At 40.4% G+C, this 26321-nt stretch overlaps 1 protein-coding gene across 4 annotated transcripts in view; it reads right to left on the bottom strand.

Moving 5' to 3' along the window:
- Positions 1 to 17628: 17628 nt before the first annotated feature.
- Positions 17629 to 26321, bottom strand: part of lrig3 (leucine-rich repeats and immunoglobulin-like domains 3) — a 75062-nt gene continuing 66369 nt past the window's right edge. For 3 of the 4 annotated variants that reach the window (XM_060902897.1, XM_060902899.1, XM_060902900.1), the window contains 4 exons: positions 26129 to 26287; positions 24721 to 24870; positions 22634 to 22828; positions 17629 to 18610 (listed from right to left, as the gene is read on the bottom strand). In XM_060902897.1, coding sequence (XP_060758880.1) covers positions 18354 to 18610; positions 22634 to 22828; positions 24721 to 24870; positions 26129 to 26287 — 761 coding nt within the window. In that variant the 3' untranslated portion in view covers positions 17629 to 18353. The remainder of the gene's footprint in view (positions 18611 to 22633; positions 22829 to 24720; positions 24871 to 26128; positions 26288 to 26321) is intronic. The other variant, XM_060902898.1, reaches the window with a different exon arrangement.

The following is a 26321-nucleotide window of genomic DNA, read 5'->3' as shown; positions in this document are numbered from 1 at the left end:
ATAACGGTTCTCAACCGGAAATAGTGTTGGAATCAAGACCACCTAAACTGAGACCAAGTCATGACCGAGATCAGAGTGCTTCGAGACCGAGATAAGACCAAGACTTTGAGGGGTTGAGATCAAGTCAAGACCAAGACCAAGGCAGGGCGAGACCGAGTCAAGACCAGAACCAGACCAGTGTGTGTGAAGGGGTGGGGGAGGGGTGATGGCCATTAACAGGAAAAAAAATTTAAAATTAGCAATGAATCACATTATTGGTTGCATTTGAAGCAGGAAATTTTACATTCAATTACAGTAACGATGTTGACAAATAAATCAGACAATGCAGAGGCAGTTTAGTGAAATCCCCACAGTTGTGGTCTTGAACGGTGTTGAAATAAAATTCTGAGTCCTCTATGTCTGAGGCCGAGACAAGACAGAGTAAAAATGTGGTTGATTCCAAGATGAGACCGAGACCTTCAAAAAGTGGTCTTGAAACCAGTCTCGAGTACTCCAACACAAACCAGACACCTTGTGGAACTTTCTGAAATGGATTCTCTCTATTGTGACTGAGTAATCTAGTGACCTGTCTTTCAAAACAATGTCTTTCCTAAATCTATCTATCTATCTATCTATCTATCTATCTATCTATCTATCTATCTATCTATCTATCTATCTATCTATCTATCTATCTATCTATCTATTTGCATACCTCTCCCTCTTTCTCTCATTGCATACAGTGAAAGAATGTTCAAAAATCACAGTACCTTTGAACTCTCACAGAGGGAAAGAAACTTCTCTTCCCATTGCATTCTGATATCTTCCCTTTCTCCTCCCTTTCCTGTTCCTTGAGGGCATTCATTTCACTGCTTTGGATCTGTCCAGACTCATCAATTCACGAAAACCTGAACAAAGCCAACTTCACACACTTAACTGCAAATTTATTGGGATTATTTCCTGGCTAGATTTGTCATCCCAAACAATAAGCTGTTAATATAATAAGCTGTGGATCATAATAGTGACTGATAGTACTGTATTTATGACCAGGAATGAAATCCAGTTCTTTATGAGCAAAATCATAATCCCAATCTCATCTCAGTACACACCTTGTTTGTTTTTGCGAAATAATCAGAGGTTTCTTTCACTAAAATGCTTCTCACCCAAGGACTTTTAGTAACCATACTCTTCCCATGAAATGAAAAACATTCTCGAGGTCACTGTTCAGGATATCAGCATAACCTGCCGTTTTACCTTTGCCGACATAAATCTAAACTCCTCAACTCCTGCTATGAATATAATGTTTCAGAACACCTTTATTAAAGATGATGAAATTTGGCTATAGTCTGGATATAGCATTAAGACAACTGGCAACTTTGAAAAAAGGAGAGAAGAAAAAAGAAATGTTGCTGGAAAGTATCTTGGGAAAGACAGCTGTGAGACAAGGTGGTTTGAAATAATGAGAGATATGATCTTTCTGAAAAAGGAAAGAAATTTGAGACTTTCATTCAATGACAAATAGAGTGTATAGGTTCAAGAAAGTATATGTGTTCTGAAGTTTTCAGGTATGACAAGGGAATGCAGCTTTATTCAGGATGTAAGATACTGTTTCAAAGTAAAACCAAGCCTTTTCAATCAGTTTTTTTGAGGAGCACTGCTGGTCACAAGCATTTGTTGCTTGTTTTTATTATTGCTCTTAATGAGTCCATACTTACCAATATTATTGGGGTCCAAACAGAAAGGCTGCATACGCATCCACGTTTCTACATTTTCTTATACATCTTTTCTTCGTCTTCTTCTTGCTAGGGTGTCTATGACAGCCACTTGAACTGTAAGGTATAAAGTCTTGACACTTGGTATACTGATTCGAGATAGTCTCATGATTCTTTTCACCAATTTTGATGTCTGTGCCTCGAATGCTGTAGTGCCACCAATGGATCAAATTTGGAGGGGCATTTACATACGCAAGTTTTTAACTGTTTTCTAGATTTTCAAATATGAGGTCCCACTGGATTCCTTGCATCATGCTGAGTTTATTCATCATACTAGATTTGATCAAAAACACTAAAAGGTTTTCACAGTCAACAGCCAAACATGAAGTGAGGTCATATCTCAGCAACACTTTGGTGTATCAAAACCAAACCTGGTACATGGACCTAGTGCAGGACCCCATTTTCTGGAAACGCAAACACATTTGCATCATTTGACCACTGGGGACTGCTGAAATAAGCAAAACTGTGTTTTAGCGAACAACTCTTGGTGTGTTTGCCTTAAAACATAATTCTTGTGTCTGGTGATACCATGGGAGGTCCCAAAGCCGAGACATGACAACTTGTCAAGTCAAAATAATTGATCTGGCCACCATATTTGATTTTATCGAAAGGTTTAAAAAATTTTCACATGCCACAACTTTTGGCCAACCTTCACCAAATTTGGCACAGATTATCTTCAGACAAAGCCTCACAAAACAGATTTTTTTTTAATTTTCAAAACTGTTTGTGCATTACAGCTTATCAAATTCAGAAAGTGGAAGTGACCTCATATCTCAGGCAATCTTTCAATTGACATGAAATGTGCTATGAGTCAGGGCTGCCAACTTTTCGAAATTCCTTGGAGTGAGATTTTTGTTTTGGGGGGTGGTCGACGGCAAAATGTTTCCGCACACCATGCAGTAAGTGGGAATTTTGTATTCAGTTTGATATTCATTTGTCCCCCTGCATTCTGGTGTTTTGTTTGTGGATCGTCCAGCTGGAGATGGACAATTGTTGAGATTTTGGATTTAGTAGATGTTCCTGCATTCTGGTGGATTTTTGGAGTGGCCTGCTGTGCCATACCTACATTCTTACACACCCTGACTTGCCAGGCCTTCAGCTTGTGGCCAACAAAAGCACCAAGTTTTGGCTTAAAAGCCCCCACACTAGAAAACTACAGATGACTGCCAATGTTCCTGTAGCCCTATAGACCTGTGTTTCAGATTTAAAGGCAAGTTCATGTTTGAAAATATTTCATCAGCTAAGCCTAAACACCTTCTGAATTGAAACTAAATGTTAAGTTTTTAATAACTGTTGCAAAAAATAAGATTGTCCCACACTGACTATTCATTATGCATTTAAGGGCTTTCCCCACCACTGGGTTCAGCAGAAGATTGGCATGGGGAAAAATATCAACAGGAAAAGAACAAATAAAATGCTTAAACAGTAAGCAAAATGTGCATGTGCTACAAGAAACATTAAAATGATTAAGTTTGAACAGTATTGAAACACAAAAAGCTGAACCTTGGCCATAGGTGGGAATGTGCACACAAAGTTGGGCTCAAAAATTTTGGTCATACTTAAATAAGCTATATTAATATATTTCTTATTAATTTATTTCTTATCTATGTTTCTTATTAGTAATAGAGCATTCGTCAGGGCCTGTTATCTGACAAATATTCTCTACCTGTCTTGCCCTCTTTGAAACCCTGTCTCCTCAGTATATTGTTCTCTGTCTTTTTTTTTTAATTATTCACAAGTTCAAGTTCTTTGATATTACAGGTGACCATGCTTTATTTACTTTAACTGAGCAATTACATACATCATAAATAATTAAAAATAAATACCCTGTAAATAAACAATAGGTATGGTGGCTAATGGCTCTTCTTGCATTTGTAATATTATCTCTTACTTGCTTTATTTTACAACATTTCCAGTATGGCTTCAAATAAAGTCATAAAGTATGATAACATACAGTAAACAAACTAAAAATGCGCTTTAATAAACGTGTGCTAAGGAGGTGCTCTCCCGTGCTGCTTGTTGGGGAAGATAGAGGCTGTGGCACGGCAGTAGGCCTATAATGATTTAGCATGCCTAGTACACAGCTCTCGATATGGCATTAAATATTCTCACAACACTTATAGGCTAAAACGATTAAGAAACTTTATATAAGTTCATAATTATGCCAGTAACACCACACATTGGCGTGCATATGTACACACCTGTCAGACACCCGTCTTCAACTTGGATACCTTCTTCTCTCTCCTCTTCCGCTAAATTGACGGTAGGCAATTATCCAACTTCCGGCGAGTGCAGCATCATTAGATGCGCCACCTACCATAGGGGAGTGTGTACAGAAGGGAACACCTCTCTGCCTGTTTAGCCATGCGTAAGGCATAATTGATCGATCGCAAGTGGTTGGCGCGACGCAATGGGTAGCCTAGATCAGATAGATTAACTAGATTTTTTTCTAGCGTGAGAAATTGGAGGTATGGCGTGTGAGCGTGTGAAGACAATCAAATGCGTGTGTCTCACGCTCATTGCGTGAGAGTTGGCAACCCAGTATGAGTGCATATAACCATGCCAAAAAGACATTGTTTCCATAGCAACTATGACCTGCTGGGCTGCTTGGCCCCCTCATTGCTGCTTGCAGCTATATTTTAGAATGATATTTCTTGAATTATATCTTAACACAGCTGTGTGTGGTATGATATGCTGCCATATAAAGACATAAAAAATGTATTTACATAGCCAAAGTAAATCGCTCTTCCCTCTCCCCTGCTTGTTACACCCCATGTATGGGAAGTGTAAAATCGCCTATGATGTTATAGTCATTTCTGTGAAGTGACTCTCGAGTGAGCAAGGACATCTTAAATGTGAGGAAGGGAAACAAGGAAAAGAAAAAAAAGTCAGTTAATGAAATATGAAGAATCCACGTCTCCCAGTTTTCTTTACTTCCCTACTTACTTACATTTAAGAGACAAGAAAGGTGGGGAAAATGTTATTGTCAGACAACCAGTTGCTTAGGCAGGGCCAGTACATGATTTATTGCAACATCTGCAAGACGGAAAAAGGACTGGTTTTAATTATACAAGCTCAACCATCGCTCTAGGAGAGACAAAGGAAAGCATGAAAGTACTGAGACTGAGAAGGAGGGGAAAAAGGTGAAAGTAATGTAGTATCAGGGTTAACATGTGAACAAAAACTAAGTGTAAAACTAAAACTAACAGTGAAAAATTAATTTAGTTCACTGAAATAAAAAATAAAAACGACAGTTTAAAAAAAACAACAAAAACGAAAACTAAATAAAAACAACAATGAACAATGCAACACAGACCAAAACAAAATAGAATTACAGGTAAAATCAGCTTTGTTTTCATTACGTTTTCTCCTCTAGACGATACCAGATGAGTTCCAGAAGGCGGCAGTAATATCAGCAATGGTAAAACTCCAAAGTAGAAGATTAAATACTCTGCACAAAAGCTTGAAAGGCCCATGTGTACAAGGGTAAGTCAAAAAGTTCTAAGACAAATTCTCATCTCATCTCATTATCTCTAGCCGCTTTATCCTGCTCTACAGGGTCGCTGGCAAGCTGGAGCCTATCCCAGCTGACTACGGGCGAAAGGCAGGGTACACCCTGGACAAGTCGCCAGGTCATCACAGGGCTGACACATAGACACAGACAACCATTCACACTCACATTCACACCTACGCTCAATTTAGAGTCACCAGTTAACCTAACCTGCATGTCTTTGGACTGTGGGGGAAACCGGAGCACCCGGAGGAAACCCACACGGACACGGGGAGAGCGTGCAAACTCCGCACAGAAAGGCCCTCACCGGCCACGGGGCTCAAACCCGGACCTTCTTGCTGTGAGGCGACAGCGCTAACCACTACACCACCGTGCCGCCGTCTAAGACAAATTGAAAAAAAATTATTTATGAAAATAACAAAGCTATTTCTCTACATATCCTCCATTTAAGTCTAAACACTTCTGCAACTGGTGTTTCCACCAGAGAATTCCTTCTTTGTAGAATTCTGGGGGATGTCTTTCACACCTTTTGAAATTATAACATCTGTCTTAGAACTTTTTGACTTACCCTTGTACTTCAGTAGATGTGGCCTGTGCACTGTTCACGCACAGTGGCATGATGTAAATTTCATTATATCCACAGTTCACACATACCGTACAGTCTGCACAGCACCCGGATATGGGCTGCGTCTGTATACGCATACTTCCATACTATTAGTATGCAAAAAGCAGTATGTAGGGTGACTGAATACTCAGTAGGCATTTAATAGTATTCAAATGGTACGTGGATGATCAGCTACATCTGTAGAATGCAAACGTACCACACTACACTATACTACAATATCCCATAATTCAGCTGGAGCCTCCGAATAACTGAAGAAGAATCCCTCCTGGAAAAATAGAAAGAAATTGGTTGTCCCAAACGAAACCGGGTGTTGCAGTGGTGTAAAAATGTATCAGGAATTGTTTAAACATTTCTGTCATTACAAGTTTTTTTTTTTTTATTTCACGGCATACATAGGTACAGTATACATTATCTTTGAACACCCAGTCAAAGGGCAGGTAAGATGCCAGCAGAGTACGTCAGGATTGTGTCCTAACTACTTGCTTACATACTCAGAGAATGTACTACAGTTACAGTCGGTTAGTAGGTACAGTAGTGCTTGAAAGTTTGTGAACCCTTTAGAATTTTCTATATTTCTGCATAAAAATGACCTAAAACATCATTATATTTTCATACAAGTCCCAAAAGTAGATAAAGAGAAGCCAGTTAAACAAATGAGACAAAAATATTATACTTGGTCATTTATTTATTTACTTTTTGAGGAAAATGATCCAATGTTACATATCTGTGAGTGGCAACAGTATGTGAACCTTTGCTTTCAGTATCTGGTGTGACCCCCTTGTGCAGCAATAACTGCAACTAAACATTTCCGGTAACTGTTGGTCAGTCCTGCACACCAGCTTGGAGGAATTTTAGCCCATTCCTCCATACAGAACAGCTTCAACTCGGGGATGTTGGTGAGTGTCCTCACATGAACTGCTTGCTTCAGGTCCTTCCACAACATTTCGATTGGATTAAGGTCAGGACTTTGACTTGGCCATTCCAGAACATTAACTTTATTCTTCTTTAACCATTCTTTGGTAGAACGACTTGTGTGCTTAGGGTCGTTGTCTTGCTGCATGACCCACTTTCTCTTGAGATTCAGTTCATGGACAGATGTCCTGACATTGTCCTTTAGAATTCACTGGTATAATTCAGAATTCATTGTTCCATCAATGATGGCAAGCCGTCCTGGCCCAGATGCAGCAAAACAGGCCCAAACCATGATACTACCACCACCATGTTTCACAGATGGGATAAGGTTCTTATCTTGCATTCTTGCTGGAATGCAGTGTTTTCCTTTCTCCAAACATAACACTTCTCATTTAAACCAAAAAGTTCTATTTTGGTCTCATCCAGCCACAAAACATTTTTCCAATAGCCTTCTGGCTTGTCCACATGATCTTTAGCAAACTGCAGATGAGCAGCAATGTTCTTTTTGGAGAGCAGTGGCTTTCTCCTTGCAACCCTGCCATGCACACCATTGTTGTTCAATGTTCTCCTGATGGTAGGCTCATGAACATTAACATTAGCCAAGGTGAGAGAGGCCTTCAGTTGCTTAGAAGTTACCCTGGGGTCCTTTGTGACCTCGCCGACTATTACACGCCTTGCTCTTGGAGTGATCTTTGTTGGTCGCCCACTCTTGGGGAGGGTAACCATGGTCTTGAATTTCCTCCATTTGTACCCAGTCTATCTGACTGTGGATTGGTGTAGTCCAAACTCTTTAGAGATGGTTTTGTAACCTTTTCCAGTCTGATGACCATCAACAACGCTTTTTCTGAGGCCCTCAGAAATCTCCTTTGTTCATGCCATGATACACTTCCACAAACATGTGTTGTGAAGATCAGACTTTGATAGATCCCTGTTCTTTAAATAAAACAGGGTGCCCACTCACACCTGATTGTCATCCCATTGATAGAAAACACCTGACTCTAATTTCACCTTCAAATGAACTACTAATCCTAGAGGTTCACATACTTTTGCCACTCACAGATATGTAATATTGGATCATTGTCCTCAATAAATAAATAACCAAGTATAATATTTGTGTCTCATTTGTTTAACTGGGTTCTCTTTATCTACTTTTAGGACTTGTGTGAAAATCTGATGATGTTTTAGGTCATATTTATGCAGAAATACAGAAAATTCTAAAGGGTTCACAAACTTTCAAGCACCACTGTACTTAACCACCATTAGTACATACACTGCAGCCCCACTATAACAAACTTTTTTACTACGAACTTTTGCATATAACGAATGAAGTTTGTGTCCTCCACGTTTAATGACAATGAGTCGGAGTCTTCAAAAAAAAAACATCACTGAGCCATGCGTGCCTTTTCCCACCAGAGACAAACAATAAGTAATCAAATCCATAGTCAAGTTAACATGTTAACACCATAAAACAAAGGCTTAACAAGCCTTGCTTAAGTGTCAAAAATGGTGATCATTAACTTAAAAAAATCCCTTAAAAGGACTTTATTTTACAAGCGAAAAGCAGTTTTACTTGAGTCTTTACTCCTTTAGCATTGTTGTCATGGCTACTTGTAAATGTAAGATACTCTCCATCTGTCAGAAAATGCAGGCGATAGATGGAACCCTGGAAGAGTAAAAAGTGATTATTTAAGTTACTATATTCTTCCAGGCAGCTCAAACCAATCTGGCCATTTTCCTCTGACCTCTCTTATCAACTACGACTGTTTTTTTTTACCCACAGAACTGTCATTGGGGCGGCACGGTGGTGTAGTGGTTAGCGCTGTCGCCTCACAGCAAAAAGGTCCGGGTTCGAGCCCCGTGGCCAGCGAGGGCCTTTCTGTGTGGAGTTTGCATGTTCTCCCCGTGTCCGCGTGGGTTTCCTCCGGGTGCTCCGGTTTCCCCCACAGTCCAAAGACATGCAGGTTAGGTTAACTGGTGACTCTAAATTGACTGTAGGTGTGAATGTGAGTGTGAATGGTTGTCTGTGTCTATGTGCAGCCCTGTGATGACCTGGCGACTTGTCCAGGGCACGGGCGCAGATAGAGGGGGGGACGGGGGGGATTCGTCCCACCCAGATTTAAATTCACCTCGTTCGGTCCCCCCCACTTATAGGGAGGAAAAAATGTCTATGCTGTCTTTCTTTGCATAAGGCAAACCTCACGGAAAAATCAAAAGACTAATTACCATTCGGTTTATTGAGGTGCACGGCAGTACAGACAGCTGAAACTGCGCAGACTGCACAGGTTGCGAGCTCGAGCTTGGTTGCTATGGTTACCCACAAGTTTGACAGGCATATCGGGGACAGCGCCTCCTAGTTCAGGACCCCAACACGGCATGATGAAGGGTGCCAAAAGGCAGAAAACGATTGCATCGTTGTTGTTTTTTTTTTTTTCAAAAAAAAAAAACGACTGTAAGTAAACTGTGCCTTACTTTATCATATCACCTTGCAATTTTTTGATAGTCTGTTCAAAGTAATGTCGTAGTGAAAGTAAAATCGTACAGAGTAGAGATGCCTTTCTGGTAGCCTCCTTCTTTCGGTGGTAGCCTGTAGATACAGTGCTCAGAAGGCAGTTTTAATGTTTAATCTGGCGTTCCCTGCCATAATTTCAGCGAGCATATTGTTTCATAAGGAAACTTTGCGAAGAGTTGTTGACTGACTGCTGCTCACGCAACACACAGGCATAGTTAGAAAGTCAGGATGCACTGGTTTACACTTTACACACACACACACACACACGTAGCCCAGCCTCTCGCTATGGTTAACAGTTGGAACTTAGCGGTTTTAAAACTAGTTTTGCAGTTTTGCAATTTCTGTGCGTGATGATAATGTGGATTTCCATAGGCTATGTTAAAATGTTATGTCACACTTTTATTTCCCACCATAAGTTGTAAAATGAATAGAAAATATAGTCAAGACATTTTTCTGGCCATTTTGAGCATTTAATCGACCCTAAATGTGATGCTCCAGAAACTCAATCTGCTCAAAGGAAGGTCAGTTTTATAGCTTCTCTAAAGAGCTCAACTGTTTTCAGCTGTGCTAACATGATTGTACAAGGGTTTTCTAATCATCCATTAGCCTTCTGAGGCAATGAGCAAACACATTGTACCATTAGAACACTGGAGTGAGAGTTGCTGGAAATGGGCCTCTATACACCTATGGAGATATTGCACCAAAAACCAGACATTTGCAGCTAGAATAGTCATTTACCACATTAGCAATGTATAGAGTGGATTTCTGATTAGTTTAAAGTGATCTTCATTGAAAAGAACAGTGCTTTTCTTTCAAAAATAAGGACATTTCAAAGTAACCCCAAACTTTTGAATGGTAGTATATATATATATATATATATATATATATATATATATATATATACACAAAATGGAATCATTTGCTGACAGCTCAGTCCCCCCCAGTTCAAAATTCCTATCTGCGCCCCTGGTCCAGGGTGTACCCCGCCTTTTGCCTGTAGTCAGCTGGGATAGGCTCCAGCTTGCCTGTGACCCTGGAGAACAGGATAAAGCAGCTACAAATAATGAGATGAGATGAGATGAGATGAGAACTGTCATTGCTCACTCAATGTTTTTTGTTTTTTTGCACCATTCTGTGTAAACTCTAGAGACTGTTGTGTGTGAAAACCCCAGGAGATCAGCAGTTTCTGAAATACTCAAACCAGTCCATCTGGCTCAAACCAGCACCCATACCACAGTGAAAGTCACACTCTGAGATCACAATTTTTTCCATTCTGAGGTGGATGGGTGTTCCTAATAAAGTGGCCGGTGAGTGTAGTCAACACCGCAATATAAGTAATCGCTAACAGTAAACAGCTTGAAAAACTTAAAATACTTGTAAAACTAACACTAAATCTAAATAAAAATGAAACTAAAACTTGTCAATTCCTCAAAATAATAATAAAATTAAAACTACTTATCCACTTGTAAAACTAAATAAAAATGAAAGATTAAATAAAAATAACAATTAATGAAAGTTTCAAAACAATAACTTTGTGTAATGTTTGACGTTTACCACAGAGACATGTGATTACAACATGAAGATTCAGTATTTCAGTAAAAAAAAAATCTAATAATTACTTCTACTACTACTAATGTGATCCTGATATAAGGTAATGTATAGAAATTGCTTTCTTTTCTTTTTTTTCCCTGAACAAAAGGCCAGAGAAATCCACCAGACTGCCTATAGCCATCTATTACTGCAAACATTCTCTGTCTGTCTCCACATCTGGCAACAATGAGCACAAATTAGCTATGAAATTCCAAGTGTCTCGCTGTAAGATAAGGCTGGGGCATGCTAAATTCATTTCCCCTGCTTAGTCACAGCGGCGGATCAAAGCGTCATTCTGCTCCACAGACTTCAGGTCAGAGCTTGTGGACTCCATCTGCATAAAACCAGGGGTGCTTCGTATTTATTTTTCTGGAAGGCCCGCTCGTTTCCTTGCTTCTTAGGTCCTCCCACCGGAGAAGTGACGAAAAGGGAAACAAGAACTGGAGGAATTAAGAAAAAACGTATTTGCCAAATGAGGCATCCTTGCTCACAGAAGCTTCACTTCAGTGTATGTTTCATCGAGAAGCCTCATATCTCCATATTTCTTCTTTATTCTGAGTGATTAAAGATTATTACTTCTTTAAACATGGTGGGCTTCAATCAATCAGTTTCCAGGAGTGCATCTCAAAACTCTGATTGGTACCACCTTGATTCTTTGCCCATAACCAAGGGAAGCAAAGATAGGAAATGAATAGACAGTTAAAGAAATGAGAAGCATGGGTGGAAGTACTGTATGTAGTAGGATACAGAACTCAAGATGGAATGAGGATCTGAGTTGAGACCGTGGGCATATAGAGCCACCATGATATAGAGATTTGTTTCCCCTTTCTTCACAAATCTCATTCTGGTCACTAAAGTCTTACAGTGTCTTGCAAAAGTATTCATCCCCCTTTGCATTTGTCCTTTATCATCACATTACAAGCTGGAATTAAAATGGAATGGCCTAGTCAAAGCCCAGACCTCAATCCAATTAAGAATCTGTGGCATAACTTGAAGATTGCTGTACACCAACGCAACCCATCTAACTTGAAGGAGTTGGAGCAGTTTTGCCTTGAGGAATGGGCAAAAAATCCCAGTGGCAAGATGTGCTAAGCTAATAGAGACATACCCCAAGAGACTTGCAGCTGTAATGGCAACAAAAGGTGGTTCTACAAAGTATTGCCTTTGTGTGGGGGGAGGATACCTATGCACACTCCAGATTTCTGTTTTTTCATCTTAATTATGGTTTGTGTCACAATAAAACAACAATTTTCACCTTTTAAAGTGGTAGGCATGTTGTGTAAATCAAATGGTGCTGACCCTCCAAAAATCCATTTTAATTCCAGCTTGTAATGCAACAAAACAGGACAAACACCAAGGGGGATGAATACTTTTGCAAGACACTGTACAACTGATCATCATCTTCTTTTGGCTGCTCCCATTAGGGGTCACCACAGTAGCTCATCATCTCATCTCATTATCTCTAGCCACTTTATCCTGTTCTACAGGGTCGCAGGCAAGCTGGAGCCTATCCCAGCTGACTACGGGCGAAAGGCGGGGTACACCCTGGACAAGTCGCCAGGTCATCACAGGGCTGACACATAGACACAGACAACCATTCACACTCACACCTACGGTCAATTTAGAGTCACCAGTTAACCTAACCTGCATGTCTTTGGACTGTGGGGGAAACCGGAGCACCCGGAGGAAACCCACGCGGAACATGGGGAGAACATGCAAGCTCCGCACAGAAAAGCCCTCGTCAGCCACGGGGCTCGAACCTGGACCTTCTTGCTGTGAGGCGACAGCTAACCACTACACCACCGTGCCACCCCACAGCTCGTCATGATCCACATATTTGATTTGGCATAGGTTTGACACTTCCGGATGCAACCTTCCCCAGTCTATCTGGGCTTGGGACTGGCACTAAGTATGCACAGGCTCATGCAACCCCAGTGGCTGGGTATTGGACCTAATTTGCATGTCTTTAAACTGTGGGAAGAAACTGGAGCACCCAGATGAAACCCACACAGACAACATGCAAACTCCACACAGAAAGGCCCCTGTTGGCTGTGAGGTTCAAACCCAGAACCTTCTTGCTGTGAGGTGACACTGCTAACCATTGCACCACCATGACGCCATCTTAGAAATTATCTAAAGAGTCGAATCAGATGTTTAGTGATGTATAGGATTAAACTCTGTCATACTGTTAAAGTCCTTCCCGTGCCGTGTGGCGCATTGGGCAGCGCCGATCTCCGTTTCCGCAGCCCTCGTCCTCTCGCCTATTACATAGCTAGGGTTACAGTGGGGGGCTAGTCCTCTGGTAACCACGAGAGTTTAACTTCCCACTCACATCTGTATAGCAGCGTGCCTTGCCAGATGGTAGTAGGTACCATTTTTATGATGGTCTTTGGTATCACCCAACTGTGAATAGAACTCACGATCTCCCGATCTAGAGGCGGACACGCTACCACTAGGCCACTAGCCGGTTCTGCCATACTGACACCCTCCTAAATTAGAGTCCCTTTGGTGTAAACAGTGACTCTGACTAAAGTTGATGGCTGATCCTGGATCAACTTTGCACCAGACACTGATGGTTCAAGGAATGGCCAATTTCCTGTCTAGTTTCACTGGAGCCAGAAATCAAAGAGCAGTATTATTTTGGAATTTGGGTTGTTTTCCTTTTTCCTTTGTGGAAACTTTTTTCCACTGGCTGTTGTTTTGTTTGCTTCTCAGTTGGCTTCTCAGCACACAGGCTCTTGTGAGGCATTTTGACCATATCTTCTGTCTCATATAGTGACTTGAAAAAACCCTTAAAACCTTAAATAAAAATATTTGAGAGGCAAGTTTTCTATGAAAGCTGCTTTTAGCTTTGGAGGAAAGTAATCTCATGTTTGGAATGAAATTGGAAAGAAAAACAAGGGCCACAAGGGCCTTTTCTCTGCCTTGCTTTCTTGTTGATTGCTTTTCTTTCTTGGTTTAATTAAACATAACTCCTCAGCTCATTCCGAGGGAATGCTGCCAATCTAGCCAAATGTATCTGTACATTTTGCCTTTTAAGAATTTGTTGATCTTCATGAACGAGCTGGGTCTTTGATCATTCTTTATTTGTTCATCACTATGTCAGCACTCCTCACCAGCTGTGCTCCAGGTGTTGGGCTTTGTGTGTGGTTTCCGTGCTTTGCGTTCTTCCCAGGCTGTTTGAAATGCTGCTGATGCGTCCAACACGTCAAGTCCTCTGAGGGTTTATTGCCTAATTAAGAGAACTGGGCTAGGAAAGAGCAATGACAAAACTGGATTTTAAAGATTCATCAAACACCTCGGGTTAAAAATTTGGGCTAGACGTGCACACGCACACACACACACCTTTCCAGCAAGTGAATATTGCATCTATATAGTTACATAGTACTGCATTTATTCTGTATATACCATACAGTATTCAATACTTTAAAATTTTTTAACAGATTCAACATAATTTGAATGTGTTGGAGGAAAAAACTTCACAGTCCGCCATTTTATGATCACAGCTGTATGTATATATGCAGGAACGAGTGCATTTGCATCATCAGCTCAGTGTAAACACTAGATATAAACAAAAGAGTGCATACAAACAAAATGGAGGATTAATCCCAAATGCAGTGCATACCTCAATTCCTAAGCCTTGTCACTACCTACCTGCAATATGCTGTACTATCATGACATATTCTGACAGCAGTTTCTCCAGAATTGTCATATTGTTTCAAACTACACAGATCTCAGCACATTTTTTTTTATTATTTTGTAAATTTTACCAACCGCTTTTGCATTACCTCAATTTACTTCTCTCTCTTTTTTTAGCTTTCAGTACTTTGGGAAAAAAGAGAGTGCTGATTTCTTATTAAATCTATTTGTATAGTCAAACAAACAACAGCTCTTTTCCATTTTAGATCTGTTTTTGTGTGTGTGTGTTTTTTCTCACAGCATTAGAGCTGTGTTACTTCCGCCTAGGGTGAAGTCATGTGTATTCCTGCAATTGTACATTATTGTTCCCCTCTTCTGTCTAAAGAATGCAATTATAACTAGGAAAAACTAAGATTATGCAGCCTGATAACAATCACAATTCATTTTCATCAATACAAATCGTCATGACTTTGTATCACGTTTTATCATTGCACGATATATCATTACATACCTACCTAGTTAACTTGACATGATAGTATATGGTTAGGCATCTCATGTTAATAATGCGATAACCTTAGAAGTTCACATAGCTGATTAATATTCTCAGTTCTGACTATTTTTGTAACCTTCAATCAAATCTGGATATCTGTTTTGAAGTTCTTGTGTGGTGCTATCCTCTAAAATTCTCTGGTGTCCACTGAGACCCTACGATTTACCAATCAAAACTTGTCAGTAAGCATTATGTGAAACTGGCCAATCAAACTTCTTCCATATCTCCAAGCTAACTGGGCTGTGATGCAACTCGAAAAAGGAATAAAAAATAAGTGGGTATATGAGGGGAATACTCATTATGAGGAGGATATGGAATATATGGAAACAGCCTGCTAAACTTAGAAGGTAATGTTCAAATGTATAAAATATGTCATTCTATACACATTCATTGGATATGAGCAATTGCGTGCTCTGATTGGCTACTGTACTACTAGGATATCAGCTCATATACTGTGAGTAGAGAAAAAAATGGTGGAGTGTGTTGCTGAACCAACTGAGGACAAAATAAAAACTCTACTTGAAAACAAAACCCCAAACACACACACACACTCAAAAGTGACAAAATATGGAATGAAAGTATTTGATGGTAAGAATGTCTTTTTTCATTTTTCAAGAATTATAGCATTTTTCACAAATTGCTACTTGTATAGATTTTATTTATTGAATTTGCAAAAAATAAAAATGCTCTGTTTACAGTAAGTTATTCCACTCAATCTCGTTGTACATGGCTTATAGCCAACTCTGTGCTATGCTTCTCGTCGGCTATCAGCTCATGTACAACTCGATTTCGTAGAATAACTGTTAATTGTCTTCTTGCTGTGCATTGGGGAATGTAGCTCAAGGCTTATTGCTGATAGAAAATAAAATATGATAGACCTGATAAACTAAAATACTACTGACCTAAATCAAAGTCTAATACAGAATCACTACAGAGGAAATTATTAAGTCACACGTTTCAAAACAGAATGACTCAAAAAGCCCACTGCAGCACTGACACAGTAACAGCAGGTGTGTTAAACCCCACATACACACGTTTACTTGTGCACACTGTTTAAAGATTAAAACTATAAAAGCTGTGTTTGGGCTACCGGTTGGGGGCTGAATGGGGAAGCTTATGGCTATGTTTAGTGGTCTGTGGTGGAACTTGGAGAAGCTAATAAACCTCACAACCACCATTTCAACACCGAGACCAAACAAAGGTGAGGAAAAACAGCGGAGAGATGTCATGCTGTCCTTAACAACATCAAAACACAAACATGGTGCTCCAGGGACCAAGTTAACTTTGGGAAGCATCCACTAGGACAGGCTTTTCCAGAGATGCTTTGAAGAACTTTAAACTAGCCCTTCCGCATGTGAATGCATTGATGTGAATTGAATAGAAGAATCGGGGACTGTTGTACGAGTCTTCTAGATTTTACGGTAGACGGCCTTTCAGATTTTTCAAGTGTAGGTCATAAAAAGAATTTTCCCTGACACCCAATTATTTTTCTTTAATGGACCAAAAGCTACTGAATTTGACTCACAGACTTCCAATTTTATTAGTTTTTTTTTTTTTAAAAACTAATTAATGGATTTAGGGCCACGTGGCCCCAAATTTTCTACTATTTTTCCTGCTTCACCATGACCCAATTCAAGATACTACATCGTGCGTCACGTGGCGGGCTTTCCCTGTTCATGTAAGGCATTATGGGATACAAATTTGAAACAGGAGAGAAAAATGGAGGACGCAATTGCACGAATGAAATGTGAAAGACCAACTACAGTAACAGAAAGCGAGAAGAAAAGACATTATGTTGCAAAAGAAAGGAAACGCAGAACCAAACTAATAAATATTGGTGGTCAGCTAGCACCTTGGTGTGATCAGCTGTTTGTTTAACAACAGAATGATGGAACTGCCAGTGCACGGTCAGAGGTAAACCTGCGCATGCGCACACGGACTTCCTGTCTGCTTGACTGCACGAAGCGAGCGATTTCATGCACATTATCTCATCTCATCTCATTATCTCTAGCCACTTTATCCTCTTCTACAGGGTCGCAGGCAAGCTGGGGCCTATCCCAGCTGACTACGGGCAAAAGGCGGGGTACACCCTGGACAAGTCGCCAGGTCATCACAGGGCTGACACATAGACACAGACAACCATTCACACCTACGGTCAATTTAGAGCCACCAGTTAACCTAACCTGCATGTCTTTGGACTGTGGGGGAAACCGGAGCACCCGGAGGAAACCCACGTGGACACGGGGAGAACATGCAAACTCCGCACAGAAAGGCCCTCGCCGGCCACGGGGCTCGAACCCGGACCTTCTTGCTGTGAGGCGACAGCGCTAACCACTACACCATCATGCACATTATTTGCTCGGGAATCCCCTCAAATTAGATAATTCCCCAGCCACAGAATGGCCTGAGATTTTGAGATATTACAGAAATAAACATATATCACAATAACCAAATTTCAGAGGGAACTACATTTCACCGATTTTATGAAATCGAAAGGCCGTCTAGCTTTAAAGCCAAGGTTACAAATGAAGTCAGAACAGTTGATTGTTGACTGTGTAGCAGCACATTTTATTCAAAGAGTGATATGTGCAAAAGGGTGCTTTACTTGTAACAAAAAAAGCATATGCATGGATAACTAAACAGACTCACAAACAGAAATGGTTCAAACATTGTATTAGTTTGTTGGAATACATACATCCTAAAAAAAAAACCAAAAAACAAAAAAAACAACATCATATGGAACAGAAAACTCCTAAAATGCCACTAGCCCTATTATTACTAAAAAAAAAAAGAAAAAAAAAGACCAAATATAGACGTTGTGCTGTCATTCGCAAACATTGCACAGAAACACAAAGGAGTCTTTGTGTAAGAGGTGGACCAGCCATTACTATTCCCTTAGGTTTGTTTTGATTTTTTTTTGACTCTCAACTGTTTATGACAACATTCCAATTTAAAAAAACAAACAAAAAAAAAAAGTATGAAAAATAATGGATCCTATTTACACTTAATTTACAAAATAAAATTAACTTTTATAAAATGTATATATTTTTATATATACTTTTGATATCTGTTTTTGTACAAAAGTAACAATGGATATACTTAAAAAAAAAAAGTTTCAATCTTTTGGAAGGATTCCTCATTTTTTCCCTTTTACATTCAAAACCAGCACGCACAAGAAGTGTCCAAGCTGAGGTAGAATTTTTTTTTTTTGGTCCTCCTCTTTAAATAAACGGAGTGTACAGTCTCTTTTTGTTTCTCTGCCTGCGGTGCTATGAACTGGCTTGAGAGCTCAGGCAACTCTCCCCTGTCCTGCTGCTGTCGAACGGCAGATCGTACACGCTGCTCTCTGGGTCCACCTTCAGATTCTGGGAATGCGAATGAGCCGAGAGGTCCTCGTCATGCCCGGAGTCATAATCGAGGGGTGTGTAGAGGTTTTCATGAAGTGTCACTCCTTTGTGAGAGACTGAATTGCAGAGGCTGGGGTACAGCTCCTGCTGAGACCTCCATGGTGCTTTACCAAAGGTACCTGATGAGACAAATAGAAACACATTCGGTCATCAGAGCCATTTAAAGTTCAGAATTTTTTTTTTTTTGGGGGGGGTCCCCACAAAATGAAGGAACATACAGTCATGGCCAAAAGTTCTGAGACTGACACAAATTTTGGTTTTCACGAAGTTTGCTGCTTCAGTGTTTTTAGATTTTTTTTGTCAGATGTTTCTATGGTATACTGAAGTACAATTATAAGCATTTCATAAGTTTCAAAGGCTTTTGCTGACAAATACATCAAGTTTATGCTCACCTTTTCTTCTCTGGACAATTATTTTTCCAGATGTCTCAAGCAATCTTAAAGGGGCTTCATCAGAGAAAATAACTTTTTTTGCAGACTGCAGAGGACTGGAGTAAAGTTTTTTTCTCTGATGAAGCCCCCTTCAGACCGTTTAGGACATCTGGAAAAATGATTGTCTGGAGAAGAAAAGTTGAGCGCTACCATGAGTCCTGCGTCATGCCAACAGTAAAGCATCCTTAGACTAGACTATTCATGTGTGAGGTCGCTTCTCATCCAAGGGAGTGGGCTCACTCACAATTTTGCCTAAGAACACGGCCATGAATAAAAAATGGTATCAAAACATTCTCCAAGAGCAACTTCTCCCAACGATCCAGGAGCAATTTGGTGATGAATGATGCTTTTTCCAGCATGATGAAGCACCATGTCACAAAGCAAAAGTGATAACCAAGTGGCTTGGGGAACAAAACATTGAAATTTTGGGTCCATGGCCAGGAAACTCCCCAGATCTTAATCCTACCGAGAACCTGTGGTCAATCCTCAAAAAGCGGGTGGACAAACAAAACCCCAAAAACCGTGATAAACTCCAAGCACTGATTATACAAGAATGGGTTGCTATCAGTCAGGATTTGGCCCAGAAGCTGATATCTAGCATGTCAGGGCCAATTGCAAGAGAGTCCTGAAAAAGGGCCAACACTGTAAATACTGACTCTTTGCATAAATTCGATGTACGTGTCAATAAAAGCCTTTGAAACTTATGAAATGCTTATAATTGTACTTCAGTATACCATAGAAACATCTGACAAAAAGATCTAAAAACACGGAAGCAGCAAACTTTGTGAAAATCAAAATTTGTCTCAGTCTCAAAACTTTTGGCAACGACTGTAGGAATTGATCTAGACAATAACATAACATTCAACAAATGGGCTACTTCCATAAACATTTCCTGATTATAACCAAAATGACACTTTCGGCTTGTGGCTCATCGACAACAATGACAGTTTCATTTCAATTTTATATACCTCGTGTCTGCAAGAGCACCAAAAATATACGTCAATGTTCGCCATGTCTGTCAGAACACATCCAAAGCTCCTTTTAGTAAGCTGGAGAAAGGTGTCAGGACTTGATGCATCATCGTACATAAACTACACTGAAAGTAAGACAATGCCTATTCAAGGAAATATCTCGCGAATAAACAAATTGAGCTAAAAGTCTGTCTTTATGTCTGTTATTTATTTAAAAAAAAAAAGCTGCATGTTGAACTTGTTCTTAACGATATAACCACTAAAATGATGAAAATAGACAGGACTACTTTTTGTCATGGAGGTCACACAACTCCATGTGCGAGGTCATTTTCCGCGAGCACAGTGGAGGTGTACAAGTGCATACTATACATACTAGTGTCAGCAGGGTGACGTAGTCCGTCAGTGATGGTTGGAAACGGATGCAAGTGTAGAAAATCTTTATTATAAAGAAAAGCGCAAACAGTCTAAATCAGCAGGCAGATATCGTGAACGGTAAAACGGGCAAAAGGTAGAGCGAGGCACAAACGATATCGCAGACAGAAGCAGGGTCAAAAACGAGGAACAGGAATCAGAAACCAGGAAATCAGTCAGGAAACAAGGCTCAGTAATGTGTCACAACAACGCAATACTTCGCAAAGTAAGTCTGCATTCTGAGTCCTTATTTAGGCGTGCTGATTGTGCCTTAATCTCATGCAGGTGGGGGTCATTCAAGTCAGTTTGAAGCGCGCGCTGTCCAGAGCGCAACTAAGAGTCCTTCTGTTGCGACAACTAGACTATAGTATAATATGGTCTAGCGTGACTTCTCTGTCCATTTGTTTGTTTGCATTTCTCCACAAAAATTATGGCAATGCAGGATTAAAAAAAGGAATCAAAATAAAGTATTAGTTTGTCAGCTGTTTATTTAAAAAAATATATATCTTTACTGGCTTATCTTGCATCCATTTGATGCGCGACACGGTATGCTGTCACGCGGAATCCTACGTCACGCAGCGCCACCCTCGTTTTCATTTCCTAATACATCCATGTATCTGGCTAATCCAATATGGCCGCGCCCAGGGAAATGGGCCAACAGACTGATGTTACAACTATGACGTGTTTTTAAGCTAAAGTCCACTTACGCTATGTTCACACTGCAAGGCTTAATGCTCAATTCCGATTTTTTTGTGAAATCCGATTTTTTTGTGAGGTCGTTCACATTAACAAATATATGCGACTTGTATGTGATCCTCAGTATGAACGAAAAGCGACCTAAAAGTGTTCCGCATGCGCATTGCAGGATACGACGACGTCACACGCAGTGAGCATGGCCAGTGTTTACGGAAGTAAAACCGCCCGGTTGCGGTATGACTCATCCAATCTAGCTTGAATAGCTGTATCCCCCCCAAATGGAAATCAGCTCCCTAACCTCTGCGTCCTTCCATTGAGAAGATTCAGAACCTTCACAGCCCGAAGCGTCCCTCGCATTGATGTCATGCGCAGGGGCGCAGATACATTTTTTGAACTGGGAGGGACAAAAAACTGGGGGGGGACAAAGCTGCCAGCAAACCAACCCCAACCCCGATATGCCTGTCAAACTTGTTGTTAGTAACCATAGCAACCAAGCTCGAGCTCGCAACCTGTGCAGTCTGCGCAGCTCAACCAACCGAATATCAGTCTTTGTTTTATGTGAGTTGTTGCAACTATGTATACACTGCTGTGCACCTCAATAAACCGAATGGTAATTAGTCTTTTGATTTTTCCGTGAGGTTTGCCTTATACAAAGAAAGGCAGCATAGACGTTTTTTCCTCCCTATAAGTGGGGGGGGACCGAACGAGGTGAATTTAAATCTGGGTGGGACGAGTCCCACCCTCTATCTGCGCCCGTGATTATGTGCCATGTTGTTGTAACTTTTTTTGAGAGACCCGCCGCCTACTTCAGCGCAGAATAGTGACGTTTGTGGCTTGTTGATGACGTGTAAGTCGGATGAATGCGACCTGGCGGTTCAGACTGAAGTCGCATATGAAAAGAGCGGATAGGAATCGGAATTAGGACCACATATTCAAACGGCCTGGGTCGGATTTGAAAAAATCGGATCTGTGTCGTTCATATTGTCAATAAAAGATCGGATACAGGTCACATATGGGCGAAAAGATCGGATTTGAGTCACTTCAGCCTGCAGTGTGAACGTAGCCTTATTGTCTCGAACATCTTATAATAATGTATAATGACATTTCATAACCCTGTAATTTCCAAAACTTCCTGGTTAATTGCTTTAATAGAAACGAACACCTAAGCTAACAATACCCCACTGCTATGGCTTTATTGTAAGACCTGAAAAACGTTAGAAATTGCTGTCTCCCTGTACGGCTGAATGTAAACTGGGATACTGGAGATGCGAGATTTGCACTATTTCAAACTGGAAATATGTCAAAGCCATGAGTGCATGTAGCCCATAACAGCCCCTTTACAAACGTATGCTCTCGTACTCTATTTTATCTGAGTGTCTGTGTGACGCTATACACCATTATCACTCCTCCAACCTGTCGATCAGTGGAAAAAGGATCATTTGCTCTGACCTTTTGAGTCCATTAAAATAAGATACTTTTATTTAACAGAATCATTGTTCCTGCTTACTGCAGTATAAACAAACGCCCTGTAAGTGATCTGGACGTGGAAAGAACTGCACATTCACATGCAGATGTAGACAATATGATGATGATGATGATGACGATATTATTATTATAATTATTATAAGCTCACCCATGTAGGAAGCGGAAGGCAGTTGTGACTGGACACATTCTCCGCCCTCTCGCTGTACCAGCACCCCGGGGCTCACATGGTCAAAGGGGTCTGAGGACAGCGAGGGAGTGTATGTGTAATACTCTCTCTTCTTTAAGCTGGGGAGCGATGGGCTGTACGAATCTCTGCACATAAGCCTCTGATCCGTAGTACAGCCTGCAGGGTAAAGGGGGGGAAAACATGACAACATTACCACACCAAACAAACAGTACACTTCATTTTATCATTCAAGAGAAAAATCTGTTCACATTACTCTTTAACCATTTTCTACTTTTGCCAAATGCGCTACAATGAGAAAGCTGAAACAGGATAAAAATGACGATCTAACTTCTAATGCCAGATATCAAATAATTCTGTTGCACCTTGTTTACGGGTTGTTTTACAATCAGGGTACAAAGTTTGTGTCACAGGGGTCCAAAATTCAAAGTGATTCAAACTGGTTCTTGTACTAGTTTTTAAGTGAAGGACAAGTTAAAGAACAGATAGGCATGTGTAACAGTTTGTATTATAACAAGATTAAGTGTAGCTTTAAGCAGGGCTGGGAGAAACAAATGAAGTGATTCTCAGAGAGGACATTTTTTTTTTTTGACAATTCAGAATCCGCTACTTCCATAGTGCTTTTAAATATAAGGCTGTAAGCTGTGTGTTAGTTGTCTCTAATATTTATTTCCCAATATCTTGACCACAGGCGGCACGGTGGTGTAGTGGTTAGCGCTGTCGCCTCACAGCAAGAAGGTCCTGGGTTCGAGCCCCGGGGCCGGCGAGGGCCTTTCTGTGTGGAGTTTGCATGTTCTCCCCGTGTCCGCGTGGGTTTCCTCCGGGTGCTCCGGTTCCCCCCACAGTCCAAAGACATGCAGGTTAGGTTAACTGGTGACTCTAAATTGACCGTAGGTGTGAATGTGAGTGTGAATGGTTGTCTGTGTCTATGTGTCAGCCCTGTGATGACCTGGCGACTTGTCCAGGGTGTACCCCGCCTTTCGCCCGTAGTCAGCTGGGATAGGCTCCAGCTTGCCTGCGACCCTGTAGAAGGATAAAGCAGCTAGAGATAATGAGATGAGATGAGATCTTGACCACATTTTAGGATGAAAATAATCATTTTAGATATGTTATTTTATATTGAAAAATTAGCTGTCTCGGAGAGGACATTTTTTTGACACAATTACAGACTAATTTGATCAAAATAGTCTGAAAACTTACTGGCATTCAACATTAAAACTTAACTATGTTTCCAGTGATATGGAGCCAAATATGTGTTTTATGGTATAAAGAATGATTTAAGTGCATCCCTTTTGGAGCTACCTGTGGTCAAAAAAGCACTTTTTCTAAATGACACGAGTAATTTTGCTAAATATGACATATATTGCCATACATTCACCAAAAATAATGTTATCACCAAATTTTTTTTTTGCATGGTAAATAGAGCTATCACAGGGCTACAATAAACAACCAAGTTTATTTAGTCAAGCCTTTTGATATTGAAGATACTAAGTGTTAAATGTGATTTTTAGCTTGCGGACCCTGATTGTAAAACAACCCTTACCACTATTTTAATCCGGCAGGATTTCCCATCAAACAAAGAACGGCCCAAACCAAGAAAAACAAATAAGATCAACGGTGAGCCAATGCTCACTTACGTATCCCCCCGCTCTCGCTTATATCAGAATGCAAGCAATCGAAGGCACAGGACACTTATTATGAATGGTGACTTCAACAAATAATTAACCCTGAGACAAGTAAGTAAAGAGCAGTGTCTCTCCCCAGGGATTTCAAACAGCATCCTGGTAAAGTGTCATTCTGAAATAGCATTTTGCTTCTTGAAATAGTGTCAAAATCCACCCTATATGTTTCATAAATACATTCAGTCGGTCAACAAGAAGTCGATGTGCGACAGACCTGAAAACGGTATACACGGTATAGAACCCCAAGCTGAAGTTGGGTACCAAGTGGCTATGATTTCTGGTTGCTGAGAAAAAGGGTGTTTCAGACGGACGGATAGACGGACAGAGGTAAACCAGTATAAAAAATTAAGTCCAGAGTGCTATACTCACATGTCTCACCTGTATACGTGTCTGTGGGCTCTGGGCCATACAGGTTGCCTCTCCTCAGCAGTGTGCCGATTGGTCCTTGGAAATGGCAAAGTAGAGGGTCAATGGCCGCCTCCATGTCCGTTTCACTTCCTGTGTCGAGCTGACAAACACCTGTAGGTATCGTAAAAGCCAAGGTTATAAAATCACTTCTCAGTTATTGGCTCTGTGTATTTAGTGCAATCCTTGCCAACATAACATGAGCGACTCTTCTCCTATAATGCTGGATGAGACTGGAAGATACACAAGGAATCTGAGACTGTCCTCGGTATAGAATCTTTGGTCCTCCCATGCCCTCTGCTCGTCATCTTACCCCATAGATTTACAATGGGGCATAGATCAGGGGACTGGTATAGCCATGCTAAAAGGCATTTTTGTATGGATCAACTATTTGGCCCATTTTTATATTTAACAGTTATTCCACGAAATCGAGTCGTACATGAGCTGATAGCCAAGGAGGCACAATGTCGGGCTGGCTATAAGCCATGTGCAACAAGATTGAGCAGAATAACTGCTTTATTCTATCCAAATTCATTGGATTTTGAGAAACAGAGCATTTTTATTTTTGCAAATTCAATAAATATAAACTTTATACAAAACATCCAATAAAATCATTTTGACTTAGGTGGACTTCTTTTAAAAAAACAAAACAAAAAAAACAAAAAAACCCTATCGATGGCTGCACAAATTGACTTTTGTGGTTTTTTTTTGTCGAAAGTGCCATCTTGCTGAGGTACAGAATAGCTTTAGACATGTATTTACTTCTTCCTTGGATATTTCAGTGATGTACTTTTCACAACTTTGAGTTTCTGAACCAGTCTTTAAAAAAAAAAACATTTCAACAAATTTTAATGCTTAAAGATGAAGATTGTAAACAAACCGGCCAAATGATTGTAGCAATTTGTGAAAAATGCTATAATAATAATAATAATAATAATAATAATACTTGGAAAAAAGGATATGTTCTTACCATCAAACACTTGTATTCCATATTTTGTTGCTTTTTTTTTTTTCTATTTTTTGGGGTTTTGTTTTTGTCCTTGGCTGGTTCAGCAAAACGTGCCGCCATTTTGTTTTTCTCTACTCACTGTATATGAGCTGATAGCCTAGTAGTAGAGTAGCCAATCAGAGCGCACGACTGCTCATATCCAGTGAATGTGGATAGAATAAATTAGACATATTCTGGCCCTCTATACTTTTAATTAATACTTTGTTCTAAAGACTCTCATGTTCTTAACCTGGTGCCTGTGCAGAACTAATGATGCATAAAATGGACACCAAACATGTCATCGGGGATTGTGTCCATTTGGGAAAGTTTTAATTTGATCCCCAAACCATTTATTTAAAAGAACTCTTGTTCCAGGTGTTTTACCTTTCATGTCCTTTGGCTGCAGGTAGAATCCTCCCATGGAAGAGCTCACGTACTGGTAATTGCTCCCGCTTTCAGAGGGCACGTAGCCGTCCTGGCGCTCTGCCAGGGTTCCCTGAGAGGACAGGTAGCTAGGAATGTCCGATGGCAGGTTGGTCTCATCTGTACAGGGCAACAAGAATAGATCCACATGCTT

Source organism: Neoarius graeffei, chromosome 21, assembly GCF_027579695.1.
Source record: "Neoarius graeffei isolate fNeoGra1 chromosome 21, fNeoGra1.pri, whole genome shotgun sequence".
NCBI lineage: Eukaryota > Metazoa > Chordata > Actinopteri > Siluriformes > Ariidae > Neoarius > Neoarius graeffei.
The sequence above is the reverse complement of the archived record's forward strand: the minus strand, read 5'-3'. Positions and strand labels throughout refer to the sequence as shown.